The sequence below is a fragment of the Rhinoderma darwinii genome (assembly GCF_050947455.1).
Source record: "Rhinoderma darwinii isolate aRhiDar2 chromosome 3 unlocalized genomic scaffold, aRhiDar2.hap1 SUPER_3_unloc_3, whole genome shotgun sequence".
NCBI lineage: Eukaryota > Metazoa > Chordata > Amphibia > Anura > Rhinodermatidae > Rhinoderma > Rhinoderma darwinii.
In genome coordinates, this window is record NW_027461746.1 from 1237086 (window position 1) to 1250117 (window position 13032).

Here is a 13032-nt window from a genome sequence, read left to right on the forward strand (position 1 = left end):
GTTCATTTTTTGAGACCATGTTCCAGGCACTGACGGAAAACAAGTGCTGAACATCCTTGATCATAGATGGCCACCAGAACTGACGAGAAAGGAGTTCCCAAGTTTTATGCGCCCCGGCGTGACCGGCCGGTTTAGAGTGATGTCCCCAGGAATGAGAGAACATGAGGGATATCCTTGCGTAAGACCGAGGCCACCGGAACGATACGAGAAGGATCAGTAATCTGCTGCAGATCCTCAACTTGGTCAGTGAAGTCCAATTACAGAGACAAACGTGCAACACAAAATCACATTGAGAAAAGACGACCCCCGACTGGCCTGGTGCGGCGGCTTTAAACGCTGACCGGGCCGTAGATCAACCAAATTCTTATGGTCTGTGAAGATCACCTATAGAATAATTCCTCTCGGCAGGAGAGCAGCAGCCGCAGGTTACGGTCTTACCGGTAGGACCTTTTGCGTCCGGACTACACCGACAGAAGAGGCGTTCACCTCAAGGAAGAATTGTCGGGATGCTGCAATGTGGCGGGGGGTGAATAGGATTATTTTAATCGAAGACAAGCCAATTCCGCCTGGGTGGTCCAGTTCTTGGCGTTCCCTCCTTTTCTTCGTTAGGGCTGATATAGGTGATTGCCGGCAACGAGGAGAAGTGGCAAATAAATTGCCGGTAAAAGTTTGTAAATCCCAGGAAGTGTTGAATTGCATGAAGACCCTGCGGGCGAGGCCGGTTCAACATGGCGGACACTTGTTCGGGATCCATCTTCCTTGATAGGAAAGGGAGGATTCCTCGAAGATCCATTTCTCCCATTTTGCATAGAGATTGTTCTCCCGCAACCGTTGAAAGAGCTGACTAACGTGTTTCCAGTGAGAAGTCAAATCGGGTGAGAAAATCAGGATGTTCTCTAGATAGACCACCACGTTGACCTATAAACGATCTTAGAAAATGCCATTTACAAGCTCTCGGAATACGGCAGGAGCATTGGAGTCAGAACGGCGTGACCAGGTACTCTGTGTGGCCATCACGAGTATTAAAGGCTGTGTTCCACTCATTGCCTTCACGGATGCGGCTCGAGTTGTATGCTGCGCGGTTTCAGTTTGGTGAAGATCTTGGCTCCACGGATCCTGTCGAAGTTTAGCGAGCGACGGTAGCAGGTATTTTGTTTACCGTCATCTTAAGATCACGATCATCTATATGTGGACAGAGATCCATCTTTCTGGAAGAAGAAAATTCCATCTCCGGTCGGCGAGGAGGACTTCCTCATAAATCTTCTTTCCAGGTTTTCTCTGATGTATTCTGACATGGCTCGAGCCTCTGGCAGGGACCACGGATAGACTCGACCTGGAGGAGGTATTGACCCTGGCAAGAGGTCACAGGGTCGATGTGGAGGCAACGTCTCTGCCTCGCTTTTACTGAAGGAGTTGACCAGAGTTCCAATCCAGGACTGGGGCACGTTGCCGTAGCCAGGAAAGGCTCAGAAGTGAGGGAGTAATGGAGACCGGCAAATAGAAGGGGATCTGCTCCGACTGAAACACCACCACCTGCATAGTCCGAGGCTGCGTGACCAACAGGATGGGCTCAGGAAGGCGCTGGCAATTTATGGATGCCACTGCAAAGGGTCTCCAGACGATCACCCGGCAGGTTGACCAGTCACCAGGTCTTGGTGGATAAAGTTTTCCTGCAGCCTCAGAATCGAGAGAGGCTTGGATGGTGGCAGAAGTTACCACAGGACAACTTCACGGCCATAGTCCACTTCCGAGAGCGGTTCTCCCCACCTAGGATTGTTCCTCCTACCAAGCCAAGGTGCTGGAGTTTCCACAAAATAGTCTCTTCCACCACAGTACAGGCAGAGGTTTTCGTTGCAACCTTGATCTGTGTCTTCAACCCTCACGACTTGCATAGGTTCTTCAGAAGGCAGGGTGAGCAGAGGTCTCTGAAGACACGGAGCGAGTCTGGGAATCCTTTTTCACATGCCGTTTTCTGGGTCCCGCTCTCTAAAACTAATGTCGATTTGCGTGGCCATCGTGATGAGTGCATCCAGGGAGGAAGGCAATTCACAGCCTACCAACCCCTGCCAGACGGCTGCAACCAGCGCCTCGTTGTTCCAGGTCCATTCTGCCGCAAGCATCCAGAATTCTACTATGTATTGTCCCTCCGTGGAACTGGCCTGGTGGATATTCGGGACGGCAGCTGATGCCCACGAGGTTCGGCCAGGCTCCTTGAACGCAGTTTTGAATGACTGTAGACCCCGACGCTCCCACATGGGATCGGACCATGCCAATGCTTGACCAGAAAGGAGGGACAATGAATGCATTTGGTAGATGGGGAAATGGTGGCACGCAGCTGGAAATGTAGCTGGCACTGACTGATGAAACCACAGCATGCCGAGGGATCCACATCCTACTGAGGTGGCAGCTGGAAATGAAGTGAATACCTGTAGGTGGAGGAGATGAAGAAGCTGCAGGACCGGAGATGCTGAAGGTTAATCCACCTTTCTTCAGCCAGGGAATGAAAGTATTGCAGCGTCTGGTCCTGACGACTGCTGATGTCCTTGATTGCATCATCGCTCACCTGTACCGTAGCTCTGGGATTGCCAGCGGGATCCGTGGTCTGACCTCAGGCTTGTGGACCCACTGGACTACTCCACTGGTTTGGCTTAGGGTCACCTCCTAAGGGCGTTATCTGGGTAACCTCTCTGGTCTTCTCTATAACCCCTATACCGGGACCTGGTCTTCACTCCGGGGAGGTTACCAGGTCGTGATGTCCTTGAGGTGGTCCCGGCGGAGTAGAGACCAGAAACAGGCACTGGCAGATGGTACCTTGAAGGACGGAAGCTGACGGCAGATCACGGGTCACAGCCACGTAGAGGATAGCTGGGCGCAGGATACTGGCTGACAGCAGATAAAAACAGCGGGCTGGAATCGGATGCATGCAGGGACCTTCGCTGGATAACACTAGGTTGTCCCGCTGTTGCTCAGGGACCAGTTGGATAGTGAAAGCGCCTTAAGTGGTCCTGGGCAGGGCTGGGCTATTTTGCCAAAAACTTGATTTGATTTTTCTTATATGGACAGTGACTTTAGGGGGCTCCCTCAAGACAGGAGTCCTCCGCCAGTGCTCTTGCGATGCTCTAGCTGGGGACTCCGCTTCTAGAGGGAGCCCCCTCAAGTCACTGTCCATATATGGACAGACGTCCGGGATTCACGCTAGGAGTGGAATCCCCGGACAGAGTGTCTGCAACGCTCTGTCCGGGTCCCGCTCCTAGAGGGAGCTACAGTGGCGCGAGCTACAAGGTGGGGGGGGGGGTGGCTATATACTAGGAGTCACTGTTTACCCATAGAACTGCTGTCTCGTACTGCATCATTTTGTTGGGGACAGAACGGGGCGCAGCTTCTCAGACGGGGCGGAGCAGGCAAGTGATGGGGCGGAGCAGGTGACAGGGCGGAGCAGGCAGGTGACGGGGCGGAGCTACCTCCTGCAGTATGGCGCTACTGACGATTTTGTTTTTTTAACAGAATTGTTAAATCGATTCTCGTATGGGCCTTTAAGGCAATTTAATCTTATTAATCGTCCAGCTCTACCCGGGGGCAGCCGGGATTGGATGGGTGAATTTTAATTTCACATGAAGGTGCTTGATGATGATTGGGTATTGGTGATTGGATGGTATGATGATGGGGTACGGGTGAAGATGATGGGGGTATTTGTGTTTGGATGGTATGAGGATGGGGTATTTGATGGGGTACTGGTGAAGATTATTGTGGTATTGGTGATTGGATGGTGTGGTGATGGGGTACTGGTGAAGTGATGGTGGTATTAGTGATTGGATGGTATGATGGGGGTATTTGTGATTGGATGGTATGATGGGGGTATTTGTGATTGGATGGTATGATGATGGGGTACTGGTGAAGATGATGGTGGTATTGGTGATTGGATGGTGTGGTGATGGGGTACTGGTGAAGATGATGGTGGTATTAGTGATTGGATGGTATGATGGGGGTATTTGTGATTGGATGGTATGATGGTGGTATTGGTGATTGGATGGTATGATGATGGGGTACTGGTGAAGATTATTGTGGTATTGGTGATTGGATGGTATGATGGGGGTATTAGTGATTGGATGGTATGATGGGGGTATTAGTGATTGGATGGTATGATGGGGTACTGGTGATTGGAGGGTCTGGGGTGGTGTCGGATTCCGGTGACCGTGGTACATTGTTTTGTCAGGTGATTGTGGAGAAGGCTCCTAAGGCGAGGATCGGGGATCTGGACAAGAAGAAATACCTGGTGCCCTCTGATCTGACAGGTACCCCTGCTGCCCCTCCTCATATATCTCCTCCCATCCTATTTCCATCATCTTCTCCTCATCCCCCCCCTAACGGTCCCTTGTCTGGTCAGTCGGCCAGTTCTACTTTCTCATCAGGAAAAGGATTCACTTACGTGCAGAGGACGCGCTCTTCTTCTTCGTCAACAACGTGATTCCCCCAACCAGCGCCACTATGGGACAGCTTTACCAGGTGAGTGTCAGGACAGGACTGGCGGAGGCGGGCGGGCCGGGGACTGGCGGAGGCGGGCGGGCCGGGGACTGGCGGAGGCGGGCGGGCCGGGGACTGGCGGAGGCGGGCGGGCCGGGGACTGGCGGAGGCGGGCGGGGACTGGCGGAGGCGGGCCGGCCGGACCCTGGCGGAGCCGGGCAGGGGCTAGCGGAGCTTGTATCAGTAACGTTTCTCTTGTCTTCTGCAGGAACATCATGAGGAGGACTGCTTCTTGTATATTGCCTACAGTGATGAGAGTGTATATGGGCAGTAACGTCGTCTCCTCCCGCAACCTCCCTGGATTCACCATTTTTCCTGCTCACTTCATTTTCCCATTTAATTCTGTAATCCTTGTTTAATTGCCCCCTTGGGGGGCACGCTCTTTATCTTGGGGTGGAAAAGCAATCGCCCCCTTCCCTCAGCCTTATTTGGGGCTGTTCGTAATAAAATGACTTGACATGCGCTGTGTATTGGCTCGTGTGTGTAGAGAAGTCGCTGCCCGACTTACCCCTCAGTCACAATGTAGTGTGGACGGTCATGGGGTAAAGGCCGGGTGTACAGTATAATGGAGCTCTATGACCGGGTGTACAGTATAATGGAGCTCTATGGCCGGGTGTACAGTATAATGGAGCTCTATGACCGGGTGTATAGTATAATGGAGCTCTATGGCCGGGTGTACGGTATAATGGAGCTCTATGGCCGGGTGTACGGTATAATGGAGCTCTATGACCGGGTGTACGGTATAATGGAGCTCTATGACCGGGTGTACGGTATAATGGAGCTCTATGACCGGGTGTACGGTATAATGGAGCTCTATGGCCGGGTGTACGGTATAATGGAGCTCTATGGCCGGGTGTACGGTATAATGGAGCTCTATGACCGGGTGTACGGTATAATGGAGCTCTATGGCCGGGTGTACGGTATAATGGAGCTCTATGGCCGGGTGTACGGTATAATGGAGCTCTATGGCCGGGTGTACGGTATAATGGAGCTCTATGGCCGGGTGTACGGTATAATGGAGCTCTATGGCCGGGTGTACGGTATAATGGAGCTCTATGGCCGGGTGTACGGTATAATGGAGCTCTATGGCCGGGTGTACGGTATAACGGAGCTCTATGGCCGGGTGTACGGTATAATGGAGCTCTATGGCCGGGTGTACGGTATAATGGAGCTCTATGGCCGGGTGTACGGTATAATGGAGCTCTATGGCCGGGTGTACGGTATAATGGAGCTCTATGGCCGGGTGTACGGTATAATGGAGCTCTATGGCCGGGTGTACGGTATAATGGAGCTCTATGGCCGGGTGTACGGTATAATGGAGCTCTATAGTTTAGGCTCCAAAGATTTCTGAGATTTTATGCATAACGCCCATAATACTGCCCCATCTCTGTGCAGCCTGGAGCTGCGCCGGAGCAGATATAAAGTCTCCGTTCAGCAGGGCGCTCCCGCGGCACGTGTCTCCGTTCAGCAGGGCGCTCCCGCGGCACGTGTCTCCGTTCAGCAGGGCGCTCCCGCGGCACGTGTCTCCGTTCAGCAGGGCGCTCCCGCGGCACGTGTCTCCGTTCAGCAGGGCGCTCCCGCGGCACGTGTCTCCGTTCAGCAGGGCGCTCCCGCGGCACGTGTCTCCGTTCAGCAGGGCGCTCCCGCGGCACGTGTCTCCGTTCAGCAGGGCGCTCCCGCGGCACGTGTCTCCGTTCAGCAGGGCGCTCCCGCGGCACGTGTCTCCGTTCAGCAGGGCGCTCCCGCGGCACGTGTCTCCGTTCAGCAGGGCGCTCCCGCGGCACGTGTCTCCGTTCAGCAGGGCGCTCCCGCGGCACGTGTCTCCGTTCAGCAGGGCGCTCCCGCGGCACGTGTCTCCGTTCAGCAGGGCGCTCCCGCGGCACGTGTCTCCGTTCAGCAGGGCGCTCCCGCGGCACGTGTCTCCGTTCAGCAGGGCGCTCCCGCGGCACGTGTCTCCGTTCAGCAGGGCGCTCCCGCGGCACGTGTCTCCGTTCAGCAGGGCGCTCCCGCGGCACGTGTCTCCGTTCAGCAGGGCGCTCCCGCGGCACGTGTCTCCGTTCAGCAGGGCGCTCCCGCGGCACGTGTCTCCGTTCAGCAGGGCGCTCCCGCGGCACGTGTCTCCGTTCAGCAGGGCGCTCCCGCGGCACGTGTCTCCGTTCAGCAGGGCGCTCCCGCGGCACGTGTCTCCGTTCAGCAGGGCGCTCCCGCGGCACGTGTCTCCGTTCAGCAGGGCGCTCCCGCGGCACGTGTCTCCGTTCAGCAGGGCGCTCCCGCGGCACGTGTCTCCATCATAATATCCGAGGTCACGATTAAAAAACAAATCTTGTATTGCCGTCACATTGTCTCCGAGACCTGAGCCCGGTGTCCACACATCAGATGATTGACAGCTTATCATGGCGACATTAAGGCTGGGTTCACACGAGCACATTACGTCCGTAATGGACGGGCGGAAGTCCCGGACCGAACTCAATGCAGGGAGCCGGGCATCATAGTTATGTACGACGCAACTGTCCCGTACTGTAATCATGTTTTCAGTACGGGACAGTAGTTCCACGGAGAGGCAGGGACTCCTAGCGTCGTACATAACTATGATACTAGGAGCCTGGCTCCCTGCACTGAGTTCGGTCCGGGACTTGCAGCCGAAATACGTCCGTCCATTACGGACGTAATGTGCACGTGTGAACCCAGCCTTAGTGTCGATAAAACACAACGTGATCGACTCTGGATATGGAGTTCCCCGGCTGCTGGAGTCAATAATCAGCCGGTCCTGGGAAGTTCTCCGTGGTGGAAGATCTTGGGGTTCACACGGCCGTGCCGGTCTCCGCTGTAGATGTTTGAGATCATTCAGAAGAAATGTAAAATTCCCAAAAGTGATTTCTACAAAGGCCTCCGGCTCGGTGGAGGAGAATATCCGATAAATGTATTGGGAACCGATAATTACCGATCCATCATTTATTCGGCTCCTTGTATCTTTTGTCTGGCGATCTTCCTGATTTCACCCCAAACCCTCTGAAATAAAGCCTTTACCTCCAGTGCCGCTGCCGATAGCCCGGAATTGTCCCCCAGGATACTTGTCCCCAAAAACAGACCCCAGCTCTCCTACCTTCTGCGTCATCGATGATTTACAATAGAAATAATCCTTGAAGTCGGAACCGCCAAGACCGTCCAGTCCAATCTAGAGCGAAGCATATTTAATAAACTTACGTAAACCCGTGACCGAGAGTCATGACGAGGAGAAGGTCCTCGCCGAATAAGAGAACTTCCCGATCAAAACCGGAAATACCAGAGTCCTGCCCGACCAAAAGAGCTGAACGTGCTAAATGAAACCGAAGAGGAGCGGGCGGGCACCCCGGCCTCGTGCCCCTCTGTGAACAGAAAACTGATGACCGCGTCCCGTCAGACACGCGCTAACGGCCTGGAACATAAACTCCCGCTCCAGCGTCCAAGGCTCCCGGCGTTAATACGAGGAACTTGTAAATGAAGAAAGACCCAGCGCAGGTTTATAGACGTTGACCCGCCGGCGTAAAGCCCGACCGATGTTCCGAAAACCGTGCCGGGCGATTCGTCAAAATATTTTAGTCTCAGAGTTTATTAAAGAAATCAATAAGATTCAGCCGAGGACTTGTCTTTACCCTCCCCCGGTGATGATCCTCAAACCTCAGTCGCTCTGAGACGAGAGAACGGGAAATGTATTAGTGTCTAAGAATTGATCAAGTTCAGCGGCCGAATATCTGCTGGAAGGGAGGGCACCCCTATTATACCAGGAAGGGAGGGCGCCCCTATTATACCAGGAAGGGAGGGCGCCCCTATTATACCAGGAAGGTTGGGCACCCCTATTATATCAGGAAGGGAGGGCGCCCCTATTATACCAGGAAGGGAGGGTGCCCCTATTATACCAGGAAGGGAGGGCGACCCTATTATACCAGGAAGGTAGGGCACCCCTATTATACCAGGAAGGGAGGGCACCCCTATTATACCAAGAAGGGAGGGCGCCCCTATTATACCAGGAAGGGAGGGCGCCCCTATTATACCAGGAAGGGAGGACACCCGTATTATACCAGGAAGGTAGGGCACCCCTATTATACCAAGAAGGGAGGGCGCCCCTATTATACCAGGAAGGGAGGACACCCGTATTATACCAGGAAGGGAGGGCACCCCTATTATACCAAGAAGGGAGGGCGCCCCTATTATACCAGGAAGGGAGGACACCCGTATTATACCAGGAAGGTAGGGCACCCCTATTATACCAGGAAGGGAGGGCGCCCCTATTATACCAGGAAGGTAGGGCGCCCCTATTATACCAGGAAGGGAGGACACCCGTATTATACCAGGAAGGTAGGGCACCCCTATTATACCAGGAAGGGAGGGCGCCCCTATTATACCAGGAAGGTAGGGCGCCCCTATTATACCAGGAAGGGAGGGTGCCCGTATTATACCAAGAAGGGAGGACGCCCGTATTATACCAGGAACGGAGGGCGCCCGTATTATACCAGGAACGGAGGGCGCCCCTATTATACCAGGAAGGGAGGGCGCCCCTATTATACCAAGAAGGGAGGGCGCCCCTATTATACCAGGAAGGGAGGATGCCCGTATTATACCAAGAAGGGAGGGCGCCCCTATTATACCAGGAAGGGAGGACGCCCGTATTATACCAGGAAGGGAGGACGCCCCTATTATACCAAGAAGGGAGGGTGCCCCTATTATACCAGGAAGGGAGGACACCCGTTTTATACCAGGAAGGGAGGGCGACCCTATTATACCAGGAAGGGAGGGCGCCCCTATTATACCAAGAAGGTAGGGCGCCCCTATTATACCAGGAAGGGAGGGTGCCCGTATTATATCAAGAAGGGAGGGCGCCCGTATTATACCAAGAAGGGAGGACGCCCATATTATACCAGGAACGGAGGGCGCCCCTATTATACCAGGAAGGGAGGACGCCCGTATTATACCAGGAAGGGAGGGCGCCCCTATTATACCAGGAAGGGAGGACGCCCGTATTATACCAGGAAGGGAGGGCGCCCGTATTATACCAAGAAGGGAGGACGCCCGTATTATACCAAGAAAGGATGGCGCCCCTATTATACCAGGAAGGGAGGGCGCCCCTATTATACCGAGAAGGTAGGGCGCCCCTATTATACCGAGAAGGTAGGGCGCCCCTATTATACCAGGAAGGGAGGACGCCCCTATTATACCAAGAAGGTAGGGCGCCCCTATTATACCAGGAAGGGAGGGTGCCCGTATTATACCAAGAAGGGAGGGCGCCCGTATTATACCAGGAAGGGAGGACGCCCGTATTATACTAGGAAGGGAGGGCGCCCGTATTATACCAGGAAGGGAGGACGCCCGTATTATACCAGGAAGGTAGGGCGCCCCTATTATACCAGGAAGGGAGGGTGCCCGTATTATACCAAGAAGGGAGGACGCCCCTATTATACCAAGAAGGTAGGGCGCCCCTATTATACCAGGAGGGGAGGGTGCCCGTATTATACCAAGAAGGGAGGGCGCCCGTATTATACCAGGAAGGGAGGACGCCCGCATTATACCAGGAACCGAGGGCACCCCTATTATACCAGGAACGGAGGGCGCCCCTATTACACCAGGAAGGGAGGGTGCCCGTATTATACCAGGAAGGGAGGGCGCCCCTATTATACCAGGAAGGGAGGGCGCCCCTATTATACCAGGAACGGAGCGCGCCCCTATTATACCAGGAACGGAGGGCGCCCCTATTATACCAGGAACGGAGGGCGCCCCTATTATACCAGGAACGGAGCGCGCCCCTATTATACCAAGAACGGAGGGTGCCCGTATTATACCAAGAAGGGAGGGCGCCCCTATTATACCAGGAAGGGAGGGCGCCCGTATTATACCAGGAACGGAGCGCGCCCCTATTATACCAAGAACGGAGGGTGCCCGTATTATACCAGGAAGGGAGGGCGCCCCTATTATACCAGGAAGGGAGGACGCCCGTATTATACCAAGAAGGGAGGACGCCCGTATTATACCAAGAAGGGATGACGCCCCTATTACACCAGGAACGGAGGGCGCCCCTATTACACCAGGAACGGAGGGCGCCCCTATTACACCAGGAATGGAGGGCGCCCCTATTATACCAGGAACGGAGCGCGCCCCTATTATACCAGAAAGGGAGGACGCCCGTATTATACCAAGAAGGGAGGACGCCCCTATTATACGAGGAAGGGAGGACGCCCCTATTACACCAGGAAGGGAGGGCGCCCCTATTATACCAGGAACGGAGGGCGCCCCTATTATACCAGGAAGGGAGGGCGCCCCTATTATACCAGGAACGGAGCGCGCCCCTATTATACCAGGAACGGAGGGCGCCCCTTATTATACCAGGAACGGAGGGCGCCCCTATTATACCAGGAACGGAGGGCGCCCATATTATACCAGGAACGGAGGGCGCCCCTATTATACCAGGAAGGGAGGACGCCCGTATTATACCAAGAAGGGAGGGCGCCCGTATTATACCAGGAAGGGAGGACGCCGTATTATACTAGGAAGGGAGGGCGCCTGTATTATACCAGGAAGGGAGGACGCCCGTATTATACCAGGAAGGGAGGGCGCCCGTATTATACCAGGAAGGGAGGGCGCCCGTATTATACCAGGAAGGGAGGACGCCCCTATTATACCAAGAAGGTAGGGCACCCCTATTATACCAGGAGGGGAGGGTGCCCGTATTATACCAAGAAGGGAGGGCGCCCGTATTATACCAGGAAGGGAGGACGCCCGCATTATACCAGGAACCGAGGGCGCCCCTATTACACCAGGAACGGAGGGCGCCCCTATTACACCAGGAAGGGAGGGTGCCCATATTACACCAGGAAGGGAGGGCGCCCCTATTATACCAGGAAGGGAGGGCGCCCCTATTATACCAGGAACGGAGCGCGCCCATATTATACCAGGAACGGAGGGCGCCCCTATTATACCAGGAACGGAGGGCGCCCCTATTATACCAGGAACAGAGGGCGCCCCTATTATACCAGGAACGGAGCGCGCCCCTATTATACCAGGAACGGAGCGCGCCCCTATTATACCAAGAAGGGAGGGCGCCCCTATTATACCAGGAAGGGAGGGCGCCCCTATTATACCAGGAAGGGAGGACGCCCGTATTATACCAGGAACGGAGCGCGTCCCTATTATACCAAGAACGGAGGGTGCCCGTATTATACCAGGAAGGGAGGGCGCCCCTATTATACCATGAAGGGAGGACGCCCGTATTATACCAAGAAGGGAGGACGCCCCTATTACACCAGGAAGGGAGGGCGCCCGTATTATACCAGGAAGGGAGGACGCCCGTATTATACTAGGAAGGGAGGGCGCCTGTATTATAACAGGAAGGGAGGACGCCCGTATTATACCAGGAAGGGAGGGCGCCCCTATTATACCAGGAAGGGAGGGCACCCCTATTATACCGAGAAGGTAGGGCGTCCCTATTATACCGAGAAGGTAGGGCGCCCCTATTATACCAGGAAGGGAGGACGCCCGTATTATACCAGGAAGGGAGGGCGCCCGTATTATACCAGGAAGGGAGGACGCCCCTATTATACCAAGAAGGTAGGGCGCCCCTATTATACCAGGAAGGGAGGTTGCCCGTATTATACCAAGAAGGGAGGGCGCCCGTATTATACCAGGAAGGGAGGACGCCCGTATTATACTAGGAAGGGAGGGTGCCTGTATTATACCAGGAAGGGAGGACGCCCGTATTATACCAGGAAGGGAGGACGCCCATATTATACCAAGAAGGGAGGGCGCCCGTATTATACCAGGAAGGGAGGACGCCCCTATTACACCAAGAAGGTAGGGCGCCCCTATTATACCAGGAAGGGAGGGTGCCCGTATTATACCAAGAAGGGAGGACGCCCCTATTATACCAAGAAGGTAGGGCGCCCCTATTATACCAGGAGGGGAGGGTGCCCGTATTATACCAAGAAGGGAGGGCGCCCATATTATACCAGGAAGGGAGGACGCCCGCATTATACCAGGAACCGAGGGCGCCCCTATTACACCAGGAACGGAGGGTGCCCCTATTACACCAGGAAGGGAGCGCGCCCCTATTATACCAGGAACGGAGGGCGCCCCTATTATACCAGGAACGGAGGGCGCCCCTATTATACCAGGAACGGAGCGCGCCCCTATTATACCAGGAACGGAGGGCGCCCCTATTATACCAGGAACGGAGGGCGCCCCTATTATACCAGGAACGGAGGGCGCCCCTATTATACCAGGAACGGAGGGCGCCCCTATTATACCAGGAACGGAGCGCGCCCCTATTATACCAGGAACGGAGCGCGCCCCTATTATACCAAGAACGGAGGGTGCCCGTATTATACCAAGAACGGAGGGTGCCCGTATTATACCAAGAAGGGAGGGCGCCCCTATTATACCAGGAAGGGAGCGCGCCCCTATTATACCAAGAACGGAGGGTGCCCGTATTATACCAGGAAGGGAGGGCGCCCCTATAATACCAGGAAGGGAGGACGCCCGTATTAT

The 13032-nt window shown here is 54.8% G+C and overlaps 1 protein-coding gene across 1 annotated transcript; it reads left to right on the plus strand.

Moving 5' to 3' along the window:
• Window positions 1-4099: 4099 nt before the first annotated feature.
• LOC142683510 (gamma-aminobutyric acid receptor-associated protein-like) lies at window positions 4100-4983 on the plus strand. The gene is made up of 3 exons (XM_075847386.1): window positions 4100-4292; window positions 4385-4503; window positions 4730-4983. Exons 1-3 carry the CDS (start codon window positions 4112-4114, stop codon window positions 4793-4795), a joined length of 366 nt encoding a protein of 121 aa, XP_075703501.1. The 5' UTR covers window positions 4100-4111; the 3' UTR covers window positions 4796-4983.
• Window positions 4984-13032: the final 8049 nt, after the last annotated feature.

Bases quoted from the DNA above. Each gene is read 5' to 3' on its own strand.
- LOC142683510 (XM_075847386.1), top strand. From the start codon at position 4,112: ATGATGGGGGTATTAGTGATTGGATGGTATGATGGGGTACTGGTGATT. The intron at 4,293-4,384 runs GTACCCCTGCTG...TTGTCTGGTCAG, and splicing joins GGTGCCCTCTGATCTGACAG to TCGGCCAGTTCTACTTTCTC. The intron at 4,504-4,729 runs GTGAGTGTCAGG...TGTCTTCTGCAG, and splicing joins CTATGGGACAGCTTTACCAG to GAACATCATGAGGAGGACTG.